At 34.7% G+C, this 21,607-nt stretch overlaps 4 protein-coding genes across 4 annotated transcripts; all 4 read left to right on the plus strand.

Moving 5' to 3' along the window:
* The first annotated feature begins 2,007 nt into the window (after positions 1-2,007).
* On the plus strand, positions 2,008-2,840 carry LOC132177893 (agamous-like MADS-box protein AGL62). The gene is made up of 2 exons (XM_059590370.2): positions 2,008-2,325; positions 2,472-2,840. Exons 1-2 carry the CDS (start codon positions 2,008-2,010, stop codon positions 2,838-2,840), a joined length of 687 nt encoding a protein of 228 aa, XP_059446353.2.
* A 3,092-nt stretch (positions 2,841-5,932) lies between these two features.
* LOC132177894 (agamous-like MADS-box protein AGL61) lies at positions 5,933-6,517 on the plus strand. The gene has a single exon (XM_059590371.2). It carries the CDS (start codon positions 5,933-5,935, stop codon positions 6,515-6,517), a length of 585 nt encoding a protein of 194 aa, XP_059446354.2.
* A 3,778-nt stretch (positions 6,518-10,295) lies between these two features.
* LOC132177895 (agamous-like MADS-box protein AGL62) lies at positions 10,296-10,961 on the plus strand. Its single transcript, XM_059590372.2, has one exon. The coding sequence runs from the start codon at positions 10,296-10,298 to the stop codon at positions 10,959-10,961; it is 666 nt and encodes a 221-aa protein (XP_059446355.2).
* Positions 10,962-17,238: 6,277 nt separating this feature from the next.
* Positions 17,239-18,978, plus strand: LOC132178503 (uncharacterized). The gene has a single exon (XM_059590931.2). The coding sequence runs from the start codon at positions 17,362-17,364 to the stop codon at positions 18,682-18,684; it is 1,323 nt and encodes a 440-aa protein (XP_059446914.2). The 5' UTR covers positions 17,239-17,361; the 3' UTR covers positions 18,685-18,978.
* Positions 18,979-21,607: the final 2,629 nt, after the last annotated feature.

Consider the following 21,607-nt stretch of genomic DNA (forward strand, 5'->3'; position numbering starts at 1 on the left):
GGGGTCGGGTTAGAATTGACCTATATAATCTTATATTAATGTTTCGATACAATGTGAACCTAACATGTGACATTCAAGGGCGGTAATTTTGACACGATCCGTGAACTGACATGAATCAAACACGAAATTAGAGATTGGGATCAAGGGTCTGGCTCTTTTAATTAAAGGGATCGAATTGGTGTTAATTTATATAGTTTTATACTTTTGTATCAACACGATTTGAACTCGACATGCGAACATGAGTTACGACCCATAATGGAGATACATAAGGAAGATGATGCCATTTTCCTCTCATGCAACTGAACATAACCTAAAGGGTGTGCCTAAAAAAAAAAAAAAGAAAAAAAAAAGAAAAAAAGAAAAGAAAAGAACAGAAAATTGTATTAGGATCTGTTCCACTTTTAGATCTCGTTTTGGCCTCAATTGATCCACTTGAGCAACATTAACTGTTGCCATGAAGTTAATACCTTGAGATCAAATCCTAATGTTTGACAGGAAAACGAAAAAGACATAAAACGCATATATTATTATTACTATAATTAATGTTATTATTATTTCTTTATTTATTATTATTTGTTATTAGCTCTGATAGAAGATTGTTTTTTACTACACTGTTATTATGTAACCCAAACGGATGGGTTATTATATCTACATTAACCAATCTACTGTGTTTCCTTTAAAGAAAAATAATGCAGGCCAGGTGCATATATCTACTAGTCTTATTCTAATTTACGTTATGTTTTATACTTATTTATTTTTAATTAAACATATATTTTAATACAATATTGCAATGCATATTATTATATCATTAAATTAAACAACTCATTGAAATCCCAGCAATTAATCATAGAAATTCAACACCCTTTGTTTCAGTTTAGATAGCCGATAGATATTGTTAGTGTCATAATTTACAACTGATACCAAATAAGAAAGAAATAAATCAAAAAAAGAAAAAAAGAAAAAGGAACTTAGATGTTGACCTCATAGGCATGATAATTATGAAATATTAAGGTCAGCTGTTTCTAATTTTCCCAACAAGGATAAATTATAATAGCCAATATCAATGGATATCTGACAGATGAGTTGGAGGAAGTTCATCCAATACAGTCTGTAAAAATGAGATGTACCTTTTGAGCATGTGAAAAATGCATGTTTTTTTTTAATAGTAGAGATAACGTTGGAATAATTTTTACTAAAAGATTATGTGCACTCACGTGCTATTAAAAAAAAAAAAGAACACATGTCATTTCCTAGAACTCAATTTGAAGGAAAATTCTATCCGATTTGAAATCGGACTTAAGGGGCTTTTTTGTTGGGTTAGATGCAGTCAGGATACTTGCCTTGTATTCTCCTTTTTTATTAATTTATTTTCTTTGTCCAAAAAAGACAAGGGATTAGAGCAAGAAGAAAAATCATGAAATTGATAAATATTAAACTTTTCTTGCATTATGCTCAATACTCTTTTGGTTTGTCCAAAGTAAAAAATCGGATTTGGCTCAGGTACTGTAAAAAAAAAACTACAAGTATTTCAACGGTCCAAATTTAATTTTACTATCGGTGTTTCTCATAAAAACTTGGAACTAAATCGTACTTATCCTCTCACACCAGTTCTGCATAATTATTCCCTAATCATGACAATAATTATAGTAATTTCCTACTACTCTTTCTCATGCGTTGTATCGGTTTGTGATGAATGGGGCATTAAGCATATAGTGGGGATAAGAGTAGCATTATTGCTGGCTAATTATTTCATGGAGTTTTACCATATAATCTAAAGAGCAAATAGATTCTGAAACCTCCAAAATTAGTAATATTGTTAATATGAACAAAGATGTAGAAATATTGACAGCCAAATGATAGTAATTTTTGACAACTCTAAGAGTTAAATCGCTATGTACAAACCCTATAAATCCCCAAGCAATATTCAACCTCACTTCATCTGTGCCAGTCCTACACAGTCTCTCTCTTTCATCTCTTTGTTTCTTTGTTCTTCTGATACTCTTAGCCATGGTGAGGAAGAGCAAGGGCCGGCAAAAGATCGAGATGGTGAAGATGCTAAACGACAGTAACCTCCAAGTGACCTTCTCGAAACGCCGCTCCGGCCTCTTCAAAAAAGCAAGTGAGCTTTGCACCCTCTGCGGCGCCGAGATCGCCATTATCGTCTTCTCGCCCGGCAAGAAGGTCTTCTCGTTCGGCCATCCGAGTGTGGAGACTGTCGTTGATCGGGTCCTCACCCGAAACCCGCCTCAAAACTCTGGCACGCTTCAGATGCTTGAGGCGCATAGAAATGCCAGCGTTCGGGAGCTCAATGTGCAACTCACTCAGGTTGTTAAATCACCCTTTATCTCAAAAGAAATTTAATTAATATTTTAATTGAAATTGGAAATATTATGTCAGATCACTATTTATCCTAAAAGGTTAAGCAGATAAAAAATGGTAAATATAATCATTTAATTAATATTTTAACACAGGTGATGAATCAGCTGGAGGTCGAGAAGAAGCACGGGGAGGAACTGAACCGAATGCAGAAAGCAAACCATGGACAGTGCTGGTGGGAGGCACCCATTGAAGAGCTAGGGTTGCCACAGCTTGAGCAGTTGAAGGTTTCTCTGCAGGAGCTGCAAAAGAACGTGGGAAAGCAGGCTGACAGACTTCTGATTCAGACTTCAAATCCTTCTACATTTTTCGCAGCAGGAAATTCCAATCAAGGGCTAAATATTAATCCTTTTGAGACCAAGATTCCTTATGAGACAAAGAATATTAATAATATTAATGTCGGGTTAAGTGGGAATGTGATGCCACAAGCATACAATCTGGGATATGGTCGTGGGGTTTTCTGAGATGATCAGCCATGGTGTTTTTGTTAACAGCTTGTTAAGCTTCATGCCTCTTTGATGATCATATGTACAGGGGGGGGAGGGGGGGGGGGGGGGGGGTGTGTTCGTTGGATTTGGAATAATGTGGCCAATTAGAAAAGTTTATGATTTAATTATATATTTCAGTATTTATAGTAATAAATTATGCTATTGCTATTTTATTTAGTTTGGAGTATGAAATCATGGACAACTAGTTGGAGGAAGCCATAGATTTTTCATGTGTTGTGAAACAATTATTGATAATAAAATTAATTAATCATTTGTAGTGTTGTTGATTGGCTTAAAGGATAATCATGGGTAGTCATTTAAAAAAATAAAAGAAAAAAGGAAGAGGGTATGATTGTCAATATCTTCATTTTTTATTAATTTATATTGCCAAAAAGGAAGAGGTTATAATCTTGAGGATTAATTATTATGTCCAGAAAAATTAACAATAATACAAGTGTAGTAGGCCACACGGTAGTCCCAGATGGGAAGCTTAGTTGGCTGGAGACTACGCCTCATAAAGCGGAGATCATTAGTTCAAATTCTTCATCTCCCTTCTTGTGTGGACATGTTAATAAAAAAAATAATAATAATAAAAAAAAAATAGGTCACACGGTATATTAATCCATATGAATAGAACTATTTCATGGACCCAATCCAAATGGGTATTCATTGTGAGCCCATTTAGCTTATTTGATAAAAGTATTTTATTTTTAATAGTAGGGATAAAGTTGGAATAAATTTTATTAAAAACTGGTGTACATCTCACATGTTATTAAAAAAAAATAGACACATGTCACTTTTATAAATTAGGTTGAAGAAAATTCATCAAACCCAGTTTGTAAGAAAACTTTGTTGTATGGACACAAGTGACATGTGTCTATAGGAGAAAATCCATATGTCCACCTCAAACTATCACTTAATTAATAATATCTCCTCTAAACTTTTAATTGTGACAATGTCTCCTCTCAAACTACAAAAAATTGTCAATATTGTGATAGGTAACACTAAATATAAGTATGGACGTAATCAAATAAAAAAAATGATTTAATTACCATTTGATTACAATCAAACCTGGTTACAATTAATTCTACAAGGTAGTTATCGTATAAGAAATATATACCTATTATGGAGCCATATCTTATATTCTAAGATTTCTTCAAACTTAAGGTAGAAGATTTTGGAAGCTTATGTTTAAAAAGAATTGTGTATATTTTTTCGCTTATTTTCTTGTGACAATGGCTAGAGATGATGATGGTCAGTGGTGCTAACTGGAGATGGTGGCCACCGGTAACGGTGGCCGGAGATGGGCCTTTAACAATAATAGGCCGAAAATGGGCCATAATAGGCTGAACAACTTAGGTCAAACAATGGGCTAAAAAAGAATCAACTATAGACTGAAACTAGGGCCAACTATGGGCTTTAAATAGGCTTGAGTCATCAAATAAGACCAACAAAAACTAAATGCTTGGGCAAAAAAAGGCCAAAATATGAGCACAATGGCACTTGCCTTGCCTTTTTTTTTTTTTTTCAACCAATTTATTTTTCCTGGTTATTTGTTTTCTTAGGAGTTTTATCAACTTTTATGTGTGGGATGCGGGTTGGTGTAACCCAATTGATTGGTTTCGATGAGATGAAGGATGGGTAGACCGAAGAAGGTATGGGCTGGTCTTGGTTTATGTGTTGGGTTTAAAAAAAGAAAAAAAGAAAAGAAAAGGTAGTTGTGAGGGCCAATTGAGATTAAAGGAAGCATGTTATGGACAAATCTCGTTATTCTGTTAGTGTTCACTGGCTAACAAAACACAATAATTTTGGGTAGGCGGGACTAGGGTGAATTAAAATAGCACGCGGCATGCATGACACGCCATTGCAATTTCTTTTTTTTTTAAAAAAAAAAAATTTAATTAAAAAATAAATAAAATTGCACTAGCGTGCATGGCACGCCGCGTGCTGTGTATCACGGTCCAGCGGGACTGGCTACTCGAGAAAGAAAAAAAAAAAAAAAAAGAAAAAAAAGGGGAAAAAAAATCACAATAAGGAAATTAATAAACTCTCAAGGATCGTTTTGTTCTCTGACATCATGATTGCTAGGGGCGATCACCCTAGCCACATCTGGATGTGGTCATGAGCCACCTCAACCCATTAGAAGTCACTGTCACCCCAAGTTCCCAACCCACTAGAGATGACCACGAGCCACCATGGGTTTGTTTAAATGTCACAACTATCAATTTGTGAAATTTTATTAAAAATTGCTATTAATTACTAATTAGTCAATAGGGTTAAAGTATCTTTAACCCTATACTTTTATGAAACGTATGTTATTATCAATTGGAACCTCATGAACAATGTTTTTTATTTTTTAATACTCGAGATCCAGACCAACCCAACCAATTAATTCCACCCTAGGACCACCTAGCTAATTAAACGAAGACCAAGGACAATCATAAAGGTGGTAACGTTTCCATGCCTTGATCGTTTTCGTAGTTATTGATATTAAACATGGCTTCATGGTTCTTAAATTTCATATATGAAAAATTCTCTTTCCTGAATTTATATAAATCATTTAAAAACAAATTTATCTAATATAACTTTCTGGCTTCCAAAACATTAATTATATATCTATACATAATACCAACTACAATGATGTTTTTTTTTTCCCCCCAATTTCTGACCATTTACAATGTATAAATTCCAAAACAAGTGCAATGTGTTGGCTAAAGTATTACTTTTTCAATCTATTTAAAAAAAAAAAAAGTCAATTATAATTCTACTTAGTTAAAATATTAATCCCCCACTAATGTGTGGTTTATATATATATATATACACAAAAGCTACAAATATATAATTATGTTATATAGCAATCATGCATACAGTACTAAAAAAAAAAGAAAAAGATTTTGTAACTTCCAAATCTTGGATTAATAATCCAAAGTAATAAACAATTAAGACACAAGATTAATGTTTTTAAGCAGTAATTAAATTATCAAAGTAAAAATAACCCATATAAGTACCTGGGTTTCCCCAACCATCATCATCAGAAGTACTCCAAATCAAGAAATTAAACAACAACTATGGTGATGAAGAAAAATCCTAGTACGGGTCGAAAAAAGACAGCGACCACAAAGATTCAAACAAAAAGTCATTTGCAAGTAACATTCTCCAAACGCCGGTCGGGAATCTTCAAGAAAGCAAGTGAGCTTTGCACACTTTGTGGGGTTGAGGTTGCCATGATCGTCTTCTCCCCAGGCAACAAGGTCTTCTCTTTTGGTCACCCTAAAGTTGAGACAATTCTTGATCGATTTCTTTCAGCACCAGGCTCCAAGAAACACCAACTTCTTGAAGCCCATCGAAGCATTTACAACATTCATGAGCTCAATGTTCATCTCACTGAAATTCTCAATCAGGTGGAAGCTGAGAAGAAGCATGGAGATTTACTTGAGGAAATGAGAAGGCTTAACCAGAGAGAACACTGGTGGGAGGCTCCAATCAGGGAGCTTGGGTTGCACGAGTTGGAGCAGCTGAGGGCTTCAATGGAGGAGTTGAAGAAGAATATTATTGCTGTGATATTGAATGGTGTGGGTAAAGTTGATGATGAGTTTTTGGAGAGCAAGGCTGCTGCTTTCATCATCCCCAATGGACATAATCTGCTTTATTAATCAATTAATTTCTCAATTATATATGCATCTCTTTTTATTTTCTTAATTTCCCCACTTTTTAATTGTTTCTTTTTTAATCTTTTATAGTGATAATATTATGGTCTAGCTAGCTAGCTACTAGCTGCTAATTCCTCTTTCAATTATGATTGTCAATAAATAATTATGAGTTTGGAAATAAAGATTTGGCTTTTGGTATTGGGCATTGCTGATTTTTTCTAGAGTAAATTAATCTAGAGGCATTAATACCAATGGTCTTTTAGGTTAGTTGAACATCTCTTTTCTTCCAAAGGAAAGAATGGAGTTTCACTGATATTGGGAATAAAGTCAACTAATAAAACTATAGGTGGTAATAGTTTTTGGATGGCCGGATCGGGGATGAAGCTCCTGCAGAATAGAGAAAAAAGTTACTGGATTTTGTCGGTCTCTCAGGATATTGCAGGTAACACTCCGATAATTAAGTTAAAAATATCTAAGACAATGTTGTTTGAAGAGAGTATCCCTTTTATAATGAGGAAATCCTGAATATATATAACGCTTGAATGTTTGCCACCTCCCAGATCCCTATGATTATTGCCTTATAGTGGGCTGTTTTAGTTGGTCTTTTATTCCTGAATTCTAGGCTGAATGGGTCGCATATTTGGGTTGTTAGGCCCAATGGAGCAGCCAGGTCCAACAAGAGTTATTTCTGCATATATATATATATATATAAGTCTATGAATCAAAGTTTATATCCAGCTCTCTATTAGCATTACTATAAAGTCAGTCAAAGAGAATTCTAAGCCTCTAAAATTACGTGTCATTTTTTTTTTTCGTTTTTAAAGGCATGCAGCGAAATCTCAGTGTCTAATCCTTTTTTCTTTCCAGGAAAAAAAAAGTTATTTTTCTCTTCAACAATGGAATTAATTAGACTTTGAGCCAAAGCTTGTCCAAATTAAGAGCTAGACTCCTTCCACACCTAATTCCCACCCTTATAAACAATCAATTATTTTATAGTTTCCTTGCCTCCATTAAGGAATTTTTTTTTTTTTTTTTACATGTCCGCACAAGAGGGGGGAGGGGGATTCGAACTAGTGACCTCCACTTTATTAAGTATGGTCTCAGCCGATTGAGCTACCTCTTAGGGACAAGGAATTTATTATATTAAAGGGGTTATTCATCTTCTATCTCCCTTTTCCGCCATTCTTTTTCATTTTTATTTTTATAGAGTAATTATATTCATCATCTCCCTCTCATCTCCTAAAACCTACTGGCGTGGTCCTCCCAATTAAAAATCAAGCTCAGGATATGGGGATGATGTAACGCCACCAAAACAAAAAACGACGACAAGAAGAAGAACCTCCCAATTCCAATTCCTCAATTGCAAAGCTTTAACCAATAATCAACATGAATGGATCTAGTGAAAACTAGATTTTTGCGTTAGCTAGCTAATGAAGATAACTTTCCTCACAAAAAAAAAAAAAAAAAAAAGAAGCTAATGAAGATAACTCTCTTAGAGCATTCATAGCAGTTTCCTCGTCATTTTCCCTACATTTAAGGATCTATACTACTTTTTGCTTTCCTATGTCAAAATAAACTACAATAGCTTCTCTTAATCATTCCCTATATCATTAAAATATTTATTTTTTTAATTATATTATGTATATGAGAGGAGAGATGAGAGAGAATTGTGAGATATGAGAGGAGAGAGGAAAGAAGAGAGATGATCATTTTTTTTAAAAAAAATTTTAATAATCATAAGGATTGCAATAGTGGAACCAAAAACATTGGGTTCCACTGTAACAATCCTAATGTTTAGGGCTCATTTAAGGAGTCTGCTGTGAGATTTTTTTGTAATTTTTTGGACATATTTCCTAAACTTAGGGAACAGACTCCCTCCCTATATGGGGTTTGCTAGGAATGCTCATTGAACTATACAGCAATAAATAAATAAATAAATAAAATTTTATTTTTCGGGTGGTACGTACATAAGGATTAGTGATTAAAAATTAAAATCATGCAATTTTCTCAACCATCCTATCAAATCGATTTTTATTATTACTATTAAGTTTTGAAAAAGATTTTGCTAAAATGTGTTCCTCTTTGTGCCCATACCTATTATCATTGTTTCTGTCTTTTCTGAGTTTGCTTTCGATCTCTTTAATGTATGTTTTAAATTTGCCAAGAAAAATCACAAAAAAAGAAAAAGAAAGAAAGAAAGAAAGAAAAGATAACGCAAGTGATGGTATAAGAGATGATGGGTCTAGTCCAGTTTCATTTAGATTTCAATAAATAAACACATTTTGTCAATAAAATAAAACAGACCAAATAAGATATTAGCGCTGACTAGAGAACATTGACCCCAATAAGGCCGGGGAGAGGATTCTATATGCCAGTTTTGTAAGGAAAGAAAACTTTCACAATATTAGGGATTTTCATATTGCATTCCAAGATTTCTTGTTATTTGTTTTTCTAGAGTCATTAAAAGAAAGGAAAAATATTATTTTTAATAATGCTAGAAATTAGATTTTTGTCTTACAACTATATATATATCTTACAATACTAACATGTCTGTCTCAACTAACATTTGTTGTTTTTTTTTTGGGGGGGGGGGGGGGGGGGGGAACTTTCATAACTCTCTTGAATTTTCAATGCTTTTACAATTACCCCTTAAACTTTAAAAACGCTCAATTTAGTATAACCAACTTAAAAATTTTTGCAATGTTAACAATTCATTGGGATTTTTTTTGTTAAATCATAACGGAAGATAACAAAATACCCATATTTAAAAATTAAAAATAAATTAAAAGAAAATTTTGATGCTGGGCTAACCCACAAACAAGTTATGGGTTCCATGTTTTTTTTTTTTTTTTTGAATTTTAATAATTTAAAAATTAAATACAAAAGTATAAGATACATTTTACGTATACTCCGTCTGATTTAACCAAAAACTTAACTATAATTAAGAGTAATATTACAAACTTTTTAAAGTTAGATACATTAAATTGAGAGTTTTAAAGTTTAAGAAAATGATTGTAAAAACTTTAACTGAAGTTTTTCCTCCTTTTTTTTTGTAATTTTATTTTTATTTTTATTTTTAACAATGACTAATCCAAGAATTACTTAGAACTCACACATCTACTTTATGAGATATGGTAAAAATATGAATTCTAACATTATTAATTTTTTTTTTTCTTTCTGCTCTTTGCTACCACATTTGACCATTCTCAATATTCAAAAGTTTTTCAAACATGTCATTACAGCGAGATCTCCTAATTTTCTGGTGATTGACAATTAAGAGAAGATATAATTATAAGCATAATAATAAACTTAGGCAATCAAATATTTTGGTCTCCATTATTTTTCCACCGTTTGATTTTTTTTTTCTCCATCACAACCCCACGTTTGATCATTATTATATATTTCTCTAGTTTTTGGTGATTGACAACCAAGAGAAGATATAATGCATGAATCTAAGACAATCAAATATTCTGATCTCAATTTCATTGATTTTGTATTTTATTTTATTTAGATTTAATTTCAACTAATTTCATTTATTGAATTTATTCTGGATGATTTAGATCGTACGGTAGCAGTAATAAACGTGACCGATTATATATAGACGTGGTATCATTATCGCCGTTCAAAGTCTTTTCAACTGTGAGGATTAACTGAAATTACGGTATTTTCAGTATTACGCTTTTTTGAGGGAAAAAAAAAAACCCTAAACAGAAATAAAAACAATTACACCGCCTTCGTCTAATTTTTAGTTCTGATCACCGTCTTCTTCATATTCACAGCCATGGATTCCAAAGAGAAAACCAAGAAGACATCTCAAGGCCGGAAAAAGATCGAAATCAAGCAACTAACGAAACGGAGCGCCCAGCATGTCACGTTCTCGAAGCGCCGGTCCGGCCTCTTCAAGAAAGCGAGCGAGCTCTGCGTGTTGACCGGCGCGGAGATTGCCATTATAACGGAATCGCCGGGGACGAAGCTCTTCTGCTTCGGGCACCCGAGTGCAGACACGGTTCTCGACCGCTTCCTTGGCGGAAGCTCCTCCCATGCAGGAAGCTCAGCCTCGGCCGCGGCCGAGAACCCTTTGCCGGTGGAGGAATTTAACAGGCAGTACGAGGAGTCGCTGAAGGAGTTGGAGGCTGAGAGGAGGCGGTTGGCGGCGGCGGAAGAGGCAAAGAAGACTGGAAACAATAGGTTCTTGTGGGAGGAGCCGATGGAGTATATGGGGTTGGAAGAGCTTGAGCAATACTTGGCAGCCATGAAGGAGATGAGGAGTAGGTTGGCAGCAAAAGCTAATGATCTTCAGTCGAGGAATATTGCAAGCTCTATGATGTTACAGCCATCGTACAACTATGGCGTGGATAATCTGAGTTGGATTAATGTCGGTGGTACTGACAATGTCGGTGGTAGTGGTTTTGGGTTAGGGTTTGGAGGACAAGGGCATTGCAATTGAAGTTGGTGCATTGCAAGACCACTAAATCGATCTCGGACACGATCGTGTCTGCAAGAACTGAGGACTAGGTTAGTGTTCTTTTGCTTAGGATGGGTAGGAAATAGGATGTCTTGTCTTTTTTTTTTTGTTTGTCTTTTTAAGAAGACATGGAAAAGAAAGAGATTGATGCATGAATATATAAGAGGTTGTCATGAATTTTGTTTTATAGAATTCTGCAACTTTTTTTTGTCTTTTTAATTTACATATGCTTGAGGCTTTGTTCTTTGGTGGCATTGTGGATAGTAATTATATATGTTGGTTTGAATCATTTTTTTTTTCGTTTCTCTTTTTTTTTTTTAAAAAAATTTACTTGCTATTTTCAAAGTAACAAAAAGAAAAACACTACTGGAGCTTGCAAGAGAGTCAGAAAAATAGTATTATCAGATTGCGGCTAATAATTTTGATTCCAAAAGTTGTAATTAGACATGCATGTATTAGGACGAGAGTTTAACTCCCAAAATAAGAATCATCAATATCCTATTAGTATTAGCGACTTTAAGTCTCATTGTTGTTATAATAGGACTGAGCCATAGCTTGTTTCAATCGAACTTGAATAAGCGTTTGCATGGTCTTTTTAATTGAAATAAATAAATAAATACATAAAGAGTTATTATATCTGTCATTGTGAGGTTCTTTATCAAAAGAATAGTTGATTCCAGTTTATTCATTCTTTATTTTTTCATTTTACTTTTTTCAATTCCTTCTTTCTTTCTTTCTTTTTCTGATTCAATTAATTCAAATAATTGTATCTGAATCGATCCATCTCCAACTGTGGATGCTTTTAACCTTCCTGTTAGGATAATCTTTATTTGTTATATAACATATAACATTTTTTTTTCCAATCAAAGTGTTCATGAGGATGATAGGATTTAACCATTTAGGAATTAAAAAGAGAATTTTAAAGTACTGGAGATCACGTAAACAAGATTAAAGAGAACCCTGGGAACTTAATTGGTTGTGAAATTAAGAAACTGATGAAGAAACCATTGAAAACTAGAGGTATTTGTATCACTTGCCTTCAAAAGTTTGGAATAGTTGTAGCCTTCATGACTAGGCCTAGTTTTCATCCAAAGTAAATTGGAAGAATTTTTACTAATTTAATCTATTAAATTGAATTGCGTGTATTTTGGATACATGTTAATTGAATAGACTGCGTTGAAAGAATTTTCTCTAACTAAATCTAGTGAACTAAATCACGTGAACTTTTTTAAATGCTTATGAGAATCACCTTCTCTATTAATAATGCATGTGAAAATAGCATAAATTTTAGATGTATATCAATTTAATAGATTAAATTTGAAAAAAAAAAAAAAAAAAAAGCTTTGTCCTAAAATATTTGGTTAAGATATTTTCGGCCTCAATTTTCAGAAAAGCCCAACCTATGTTATTATCTGTACCCATATCTCCGCCCAAAATCCAATTTTGGAACATCTAGAGTGTGGGCAGCCAGCCCAAGCCTAAGTCTAGTTAAGGCCAGAACTTTTTTTTTTTTTGGGGGGGGGGGGGGGGGGGTGGGGGGGGGGGTTCAAATTCAATTCATAATATTAGTTGAAAAGTAATTAACTTTCTTTTTTATTTATGTGATGGTTGGCCACATGGCATCACTACAGTAACATATGTTCTTTAAGGCCACGTTTGATTTATGGAATAGATTATTAGAATTGACTAGTAATCTTCGGTATAACTATTCATTTGTTTGCTAACACATTATTCTTGTGAATGTTTATTCTCATGGAATTACTAATCTTATACACATAGGATTAACTAAGTCACTAATTTTTTAGTGGCTTAACTAATCCTTAAAGAATATAATACATTTTTCAAAAATATCCATATAATTGTTTTTTTTTTTTTTAAATTTTAAACTTAAAACAAAATAAAAAATATGAAAAATAAAGTGGGTGACTAGGTGGTCGATTACCCACAAAAGAGGCCGGGAGTGGTTGCATTACCCCCAAACGCCTGAGGGGACCACCCCTGAGCTGTTTGGGAGTGGTGTGACCACTCCTGTCGCATTTTGGGGTGGCAGGGGGTAGCCGTGGGCATGGAGCTCCTCTGGGGTGGCCGTGGCCACTACCATCCCGTTGTTTATTGGGACATTCTGCAAATCAAACAAAACCTAAATATGTGAGAATAATAATTCTATTAAACACCGCTATTATACAAGATGATAATGTGGGCTAATTTTTCATATCATAAAATTGTATAAGAGCGGTATAGCAACGGAATTAAGTATTAAATATCATTACAGTTTCAATTTGGAATCAAACTGATCCGAAGAGAATTTTGGGGTGGATCCGACAGTAAAAGTGGAGGCTGTCTTGTCGCTAAGCGGCGATGCAGCTGGACAAGGAGGACAAAATAGAGGCTGCCTTAATGCACGTGGTCCTGCCTTTAAGAGGCAACCTTGGCAAATCGGCGAGGCTGCTTGTCAAATTTCTTATTTGGGTTGTTTATTTTAAGTAGATATCTCAAATTATTATAATAATAAAAAAAAAAAAAGGAGGGGGGTTGGGATAGCTATAGCCTATTGATGCAGTCGAATTATTCCCTTAGCTACAAAAGATGGTCCCACGACCATCTGTGCTGGACTTGTGGCATCCTGCAGATGTTTTGATTGAGCAATATGCTTTTACGGTGGTCTAGGATGCTTAAAGTAATATTGAAGTTAAATTGTCCTCAGTCATTTGCGATGGGAATTGATTTTGGAGACCAATTAGATCAGAAGCTCTAGTTGATATTAAAGCTAGGCTTTCTAAAGTTAGCTTGGATCAATGTGATAAATCAATTTGGACTGTTTTTAAGAAGGGTATTTATGTTAATTCAGAGACTTGGGAAGTTCTTAGAAAGAAGAGTGCAAAGGTTACTCAAATGGGGTTATAAGGGTGAGGTTCAGTGTTGTTTTTGCTATAGTCAATTGAAAACACGTGACCACATTTTCTTTGAATGCAGCTTTAGTTCCAAAATCTGAAAATTCTGCATGTTTCGTTACAGAATTGATATGCCTCCTATTATATGGGATGATCTTGTGCAGTTAGGCTATAATAGTTGAGGGAAGAACTCCCTTAATCGTTTGCTATATCGATTGGTTCTTGGTTCTATGGTTTATAAGTTTTGGCGCACAAGAAATAAGCTTAGAATGATGGTATTCCAAGTACTAAGAGCAGCTATTGAAACAAGTTTTCTAGGAAGTCAGGACTAGACTTGCTGGGAAAAGAGGGTTTCCTAGAACTAGGGAGAATCTTTTATTGTGCTCTTTGTGGAATTTACCTATTGCTATACTATGTAATGTTGGCTTGTAGGTTTGTTTTTCCCTGTTTTGGTATTCAGTTGTAAGGGTTTGTAATTGTGCTGAGGAGTTGCTTTGTTTTGAGCTTTGCTTCTAATGAAATTCTTATTAATCAAAAAAAAAAAAAAAAACTAACTGTCACTTTGGCCAAAGAGATGATTCAACCAATCCTAATGACCGATTTAAGGTTAGTGCCCGTTTGTGAAATCGCTACTTTTTAAAATCGTATAGGCGTTTGGTAAAACATGTTAAGAAGTTTTTTTTATTTTTTTATTTTTTATTTTATATCAATTGACTGTTCGGATAACATTAGCATATAATTGCGGTTTTATGGCCAAATAGGCAAATATTGTTTTAAGCGAAATCGTGATTTTAGTTTAAATTCGCACTTTTCAAATAAACACCCCTAATCGACTTATATAAATCGCGAATTTTTTCATGATTTTAAAACTTATGTTTTTAAAATCGCAATCCCAAGTATTAGAAAATTGTGTTTTGGTTTAAAAAAGTAAATTATTTTTTTAAAACGGACTGTTAGTCGAACCAGTTTTATAGGGAAATAGAATGATTTAGCAATCCCTAATTATTAGTTTAAGGGTGGAAACCACTCCTTTTGTCCACTAAAAAAAATTCGCCAACTACGATAGCTACCCAATCCACCTTACTTTCTTTCTTTTTTTCATTTTTTATTTACTGTAATAATCTTGATCATTCATTTAAAATAAACAAATCAGATCAAATGTATTACATCAATCTCAATCCCTCAATTAAGGAATTAAAAAGTATTATTATTATTTAGGGTTTAAATAATAATTGCTTTGTGCCCTATCCAATAAGAGGGGGAAAAAAAAAAAAATTTAGAGAAGGGTACGTTGAGGCTAAGTTACTTAAAGTAAATTGAATTTTTTTAAAGAGATGTTTGACATTTTTTTTTTTTTTTATATACGTGTCGGATTTCTATTTAAAAATAGAAAAAGAAAAGAAAAGAGAAGCTCCCATGTTATAAAATGTGTTATTCATGGGCTCCAATAGGTCTTCGATAAACATTAAAAAATGAAATGAAATCTTTCGCAAACTCTTAAGTTTATTTATTTATTTGTTTTGCATGACTATTTTTTGAAGTAATTCAACGTTATTGGTCGCAATGACATGGGTCTCTAATTTTTCACTTAATTATATAATAAACAAGTTGAAAACAGACGAGGTGGCAGTCTCATGTGGTCTCAGTGGCACCCATGTTCTGTTTTTCCGGATTATCAACAAAAAAAAAAAAAAAAAAAAGGGACCCACTAAGGTCACGGTACAGTCCAAAGACACTCCTTCCTCCGGCAGAAGTACGCAACAGCTGTTTAATAGTTGTAGCCAATCAGAAGCCGCATTGCAGAGACAGTAAGAGAGAGAGAGAGAGAGAGAGACTTGGGTTGGCATATTTGCAACTGCTGCCTGCTGGCAACCATATCGTACGTGCGCACTGAGAGTTCCAGCTCAGCCCCACGCATGCCATGAATTTTGTGCATAAGGGACAGCTACCCTACAGCATTCCTTTGGTGAGCTTTCGTAGACTTACTCGTTGACGTTGACCGCCTCTTTACTCTTTTCTGGTTTTTGTTCCGCAAAGGGAAAATAATAACTAACTCCATCTAATTCTGATATATTAGAGATATATTCTGATATATTATTAACGGGTAATATATCGGGAGTGATTGTTGGGAATTCTCTGCAATTGTAAGAGCTCTTGATAAGACATTCTCATAATTATTTGGTTTGTTATAAATAAATAATTTTTTTATTTTACAATTATTCATTATACTAATGTGGTAATTCTAATTAACCATTAGATAATTTAATGTTAAAAAAGGAAAAAAATTGGTAAATACTATAATTCTATTCAAGATTTATCCAATATTAAGGTTGACGTGACACTCAAATAATATTTTGATTAATCATTTTTAAATAATAATTAAAAGGATTTAATGACTAATTTGGATCCTTACGCCAATATTGTAAGATAATTATAAGATAAAAATATACTATATAACAATACTCTAAAAAATATAAGAGTTAGTTGTGACTGTTACATTATTTTTATGAAATAAGTAATTTTATTTGTAAACTACTGATGTGACCATCAAAATTATAATCGGTCATTGGAATTTTTTTTCTTCTTTTACATAAATACTAATTCAATAACTAATTTTAATTGATATATTATCTAGAATTTCTTTTTATTATTTTTTTAATTTTTTTTAAATAAAAAATAGATGTGAACGTGCTACGTAAGCAAGAATGATGATACATGAACAATTGAGAATCCTAAGTAGAATTTTTCATAATTACTCTTTGTTATATTCATAGAATCATAATACAACATGTTTTATTTTCATGGAAAAATGTATAACAAATCCCTGAGTCAACAATTTAAAATTTTAATATCCTTAAGTTTTTTTTCTTCGAAAATTTAGTCTCTGGATCAATTGAAATGACAATAAAATCCTTGCCGTTAAAATTTTTTAACAACCGGCGCCCTTAATTTTTTTTTTTTAGATTTAATTTTTTAAATTAAATTAATAAAAAATTAATATTTTATTAGAGTAAAACGATGCGTTTTGAATTTCTTTAACGTATGTTAAAAAATTTAAACGGCAAGAGTTTTATTGTCATTTCAATTGATCCAGAGACTAAATTTTTGAAAATAAAAAAACTTAAGAATATTAAAATTTTGAAGGATTGACTCAGGGATTTATTATACATTTTCCCTATTTTCATTATCCAATTTAAGCTTTTGAAAAAATAATTAAGTGCCAATTTTTTGTTTTTTTTAATAAACATCCAATCATCTTTCTTTGCTTTGATAAGGAAAGTGAAGTCGGTCGCATCAGATCATTATCCCCCACTCATATCTCATATTATGATCACCAGCTGTAAAAGTACAGGCTGTTTGCACTTCACATCTCTCTCTTCTTTCTGCCTACTCTCTCCATTATATCTTCTTCAAACGTGCTCTACTTGGCCTCTGGAACGAAGACACCAACCAATCGAAGAAATCGGAAATCTCTACTCCAAAACCTTGCAATGAATCCGTGCCCTTTTGTGCGGATCCTCGTCGGCAACCTGGCCGTGAAATTTCCCATATCCTCCAAGGCCTCCTTCTCCGGCGTCCACCCCTCCACGTCCCCCTGCTTCTGCAAGATCAAACTCAAGAACTTCCCCACCCAGTACGCAACGGTCCCTCTGATCGCTCATGAAAGCCAAACCCACGACCGCTCCCTCGCCGCCTGCTTCACTCTCAACAAGACCCACGTCGACAAACTCGTTGGGAAGGGCAAGAACCCGGTCTTGCAAATTTCGGTCTACGCGGGTCGGAGAGGGACGACGTGTGGGTTGAACAGCGGGAAGTTGTTGGGAACTGTCGCGGTGGAGGTGGATCTCCGCGCGGTGGAGACGAAGGCTAGTAATATTCACCAGGGGTGGGTCGGTATTGGAGGGAACAGCAAGAAAGGCGGCTCGTCGGCGCAGTTGTATTTGAGCGTTAGCGCCGAGCCGGATCCGAGATTCGTATTCCAGTTCGACGGAGAACCGGAGTGCAGTCCTCAGGTTTTTCAGGTCGTCCATGGCGATGTTAGGCAGCCTGTGTTTTCTTGCAAATTTGGTTTCAAGAACATGGTGGATCGAAGTTCACCAAGCACGTCAAGAAGTTGCTTGATGGGCTCTCGCAAGGACCAACAAATGGGAAAACAGAGAAAGGGATGGCACATAACCGTCCACGATCTCTCCGGCTCAACGGTGGCGATGGCCTCCATGGTCAACCCATTCGTGCCGTCCAGGGGATCCGATCGCGTCAGCCAATCCAACCCCGGCGCGTGGCTCATCCTCCGCCCAGGCGACGGCGCGTGGATCCCCTGGGGCCGCCTAGAGGCGTGGCGCGAGCGTGGCGGTTCCGACGCTGTCGGATACCGCTTCCAGCTCTTCTCCGATTCCGACGCCAGCGCGGCAACGCTCGCCGCAGGCGCCATCAGCTCCAAGAGCGGCGGAAAATTCAGCATAGACATGACCTCCAGCGTCGCTACCACGACCCCAGTGCACACCCCCAAAAGCAGCTGCGATTTCGGGTCCGGATCTTTCGCATCGTCCAGAGCGTCCTCTCGATCCGGGTCAGGATGCGGGTCGGAGCTCGGGTACGGACCTCTTCCACCACAAGCACACGCGGGGTTTGTGATGTCGTCTACCGTGGAAAGAGCAGGGGGGTGTAGCCAGCCCGAGGTGGAGGTGAGCGCGCAGCACGTGACTTGCTCCGAGGACGCGGCGGCGTTCGTGGCGCTGGCTGCGGCCATGGATCTCAGCATGGACGCTTGCGAGTTGTTCTCCAAGAAGCTCCGAATGGAGCTCAGGCAGTAGTAGGGTCGGGCTTTGTCGTTTTAGCGGTGTTAGCTCGTCGTTTTAGTGCATTCTTTGATTCTAGTGATAGAATAACAGCGATTTTTGGCTGTATTTTCCTGATTAAAATTTTGTAAAGCGAGGATTGATTAGGCATGGAGGTTTATTTTTTAATTCCTTGTGCCTCTATTTTGTAGAGATTGTTTTTCTTTTTCTTTTTTTTTTTTTTTTTCTTTTTTTCCAATTTTTGTTGGACATCGATCCATGCGACATTGTGACCTATTGCAAAAACAATGAGAATCCTATGTTTTCTTGACAAAAGTATTGATGTTTTTGATTGCATAATTGCACCATTGAGACAGGCATCCTCCGAGGGATGCTAGAATACGATCCCCACACCATCTTCCCTCTTTTAACATTTTGATTTTTCAAAAAACAAAAAGCAAAAACAAGAGAGAGGAGAAGATGAGGGGAATGAAAAATAGCATTTGCCGGCATCCTCTCCATTCATTTCTTTTAGGAGAAATTATTTTAGTCTTATTAATTGATGACGAATTATGAGCATAAAACTTACATCACAAAGCAAAATGTTTGACAAAATCATAGTTGAAACTATAAGGTTACAAATCATAGATATTTAACAATCTAACATTCAAGACCTATATATGACATCAAAATTTGATAACTCATGACTAATTTTCAGTTGCAACAATAGGTCTGCTCTAAACAGACTTAATTCGATATATAAGTAGTAACATCCTCCTACCGAAACTCATCCTCCTCGACTCGCAAGTTAAGAAATTATTCACATCTTCAACCCAACAGGCAAGAATCACAAAATACAAGAAAAATAGGGGAAAACACAAAACACCATTGGAGGAAGGCTGCCAGATGATTTTAGCAAGAAAACGAAAAAAACTACGGACAAGCGCGTGCAAGTCACGATCCGTCGCAGGGTTGCCGAAATCAGAAGTGACATGTGCTATTGGAAGTGGGCGAGGCCGATGCACGCGATGGAGTGGCATGTGTCAAGGTAGGTCTGACAGAATAACATAGATCGAGTTTTGAACATTCCGATCCAAGAACCCCATCAACCCTAGAAAAAGACACGACATAAATGGTGGACGGCACACCCGGCGCGGTGGGGCTTGAACCTGTAAGAAAAAAAAATAATAATAATAACAATAAGCAAAAGAAAATGAGAAAGTCATGAGAAAGTCAATTAGTCATATTGTTATTGCTCGGCATGCACAAATGATCTTTTGTCATGAGAAAGTCATGTCCAAGCATAAGAAAATGTAATTCTTACATTCTTATTAAATTGGTTACAACTTACATGTTCCTTTTTATTTTTTATTTTTATTTTTTTTTGTCTTCTAAATTTTAGCCAAAAATAAAAAACTTGTAACCCTATATTTGAATAAGTGGTCAAATTTCATCTGATTTTTTTACAGAGTATGATTTAAAACTACATGTTATAGAGGCTAAATATGATAGTATGCTCCAATTGTTACCTTTTGCAATATGCCATGCTTATCCCAATGTGTTAAAGTATCTCCAACAACAACTCTAAAACTTTAATATTGTCTAAATTCAGATAATATGAGCCAAATTTTTTGGCCGACAGATTATGCATATGGTTTATCTAAACCATAATTGAACTGCTACAAATGTTCATATTTGTTTGTTATTTCTCTTTTTGTTTCACCATCTCCCTCATAAGAAAGTCTCTTGTCCCCTCAAAGGCTCATGGGTTGTGCACCGTATTTGTTTGGCCTTATAATAATGTATGATTTCATTTTCAACATAGACTACCTACATTTTTAAGTGCACACTTTTTGATATGGTAGTTAAAATTAGTATTAGATTCAGAATCTAATCATAATTTATCTAAAATTTAATAGTAATTTTTACTGACACCTTAACAATTGTGCAGTTAAAGGTATTAACTTAAGAACAAGTGTACCATTCTTCCCAATATGTGTAGAGCAAAAGTAAACACATACAATTTCAAATTCAGATTCAAATGAAAGAAAATAAAGAAAGAAGTGAATAATGGCCAACGACCATAGTCCTTTTTTCCCTTGGTAAACACTACAAAGTCATCAAAACATATTAGAAAAAACACCCACGAAGGAAAAAAAAAAGAGAAGAAAAAACGAAGGAGAAGAAAAAAAAAAGGAGAAATGGGGACCCCAAGGGGGAGTTAATGTCACTAGTAGGTAGAACAACAATAATCAAATTTCTAATAATAGTAAAATCTGTCTTTTTTTTTTTTTTTTTTTTTTTTCTTCATCTAGTGTGAATAATAAATAGGCAGATTAGCATATTTACTATTCATATTATAAACTTTGTTTATTATTTTTTGTCTCTTACTTTCTTTCTTTTACTTTCTCTCTCTCTTCTGCACTTTCTTTCACACACAAAATAATATTTAAAGAAAATAAAGTGTAGAATAGAGAATTCGTTGGAATGTGTATAGAAAAAGGAGTAATTAAAATAAAAGTTTGTACTTTTTTAGTAACTAGTTTGCCTACTTCTGCTGAAGATACTCTAACAAAACCTGAATCCTTTAAAAAAAAAAATTAAAAAAAAAAATGGGAAGCCTATCTAGTCAAATTATGGGCAAATCAATTTGCGTCGAAATGAATTTTATGAAGAAAGCCAAATTAGAATTAAATTCAAAAGCCATCATGCTTTAGCGATAAACGATTCTAACTTTCAATTAAGAGGAAGATTATGATTAACGAAGAAACAACTTCAACTTCAATTAATGTTTGCGCATTCAATACATCAATTATTATTATTATTATTATTTTATAAGTCAATACATCCATTATTGTTTGTTCTATGAAGCTCTTTACCTATCTTTTCGCCATTGCAGACTACCGTTAAAACAACCTAATCTCATCGAATGGGTCTTGCCGTTCTAAAATTCAAAATT

The sequence above is a fragment of the Corylus avellana genome, chromosome 4, assembly GCF_965113065.1.
Source record: "Corylus avellana chromosome 4, dhCorAvel1.hap1.2, whole genome shotgun sequence".
NCBI classification, from domain to species: Eukaryota; Viridiplantae; Streptophyta; class Magnoliopsida; order Fagales; family Betulaceae; genus Corylus; species Corylus avellana.

Bases quoted from the DNA above. Each gene is read 5' to 3' on its own strand.
- LOC132177895 (XM_059590372.2), top strand. From the start codon at position 10,296: ATGGATTCCAAAGAGAAAACCAAGAAGACATCTCAAGGCCGGAAAAAG.
- LOC132177894 (XM_059590371.2), top strand. From the start codon at position 5,933: ATGGTGATGAAGAAAAATCCTAGTACGGGTCGAAAAAAGACAGCGACC.
- LOC132177893 (XM_059590370.2), top strand. From the start codon at position 2,008: ATGGTGAGGAAGAGCAAGGGCCGGCAAAAGATCGAGATGGTGAAGATG. The intron at 2,326-2,471 runs GTTGTTAAATCA...ATTTTAACACAG, and splicing joins TCAATGTGCAACTCACTCAG to GTGATGAATCAGCTGGAGGT.
- LOC132178503 (XM_059590931.2), top strand. From the start codon at position 17,362: ATGAATCCGTGCCCTTTTGTGCGGATCCTCGTCGGCAACCTGGCCGTG.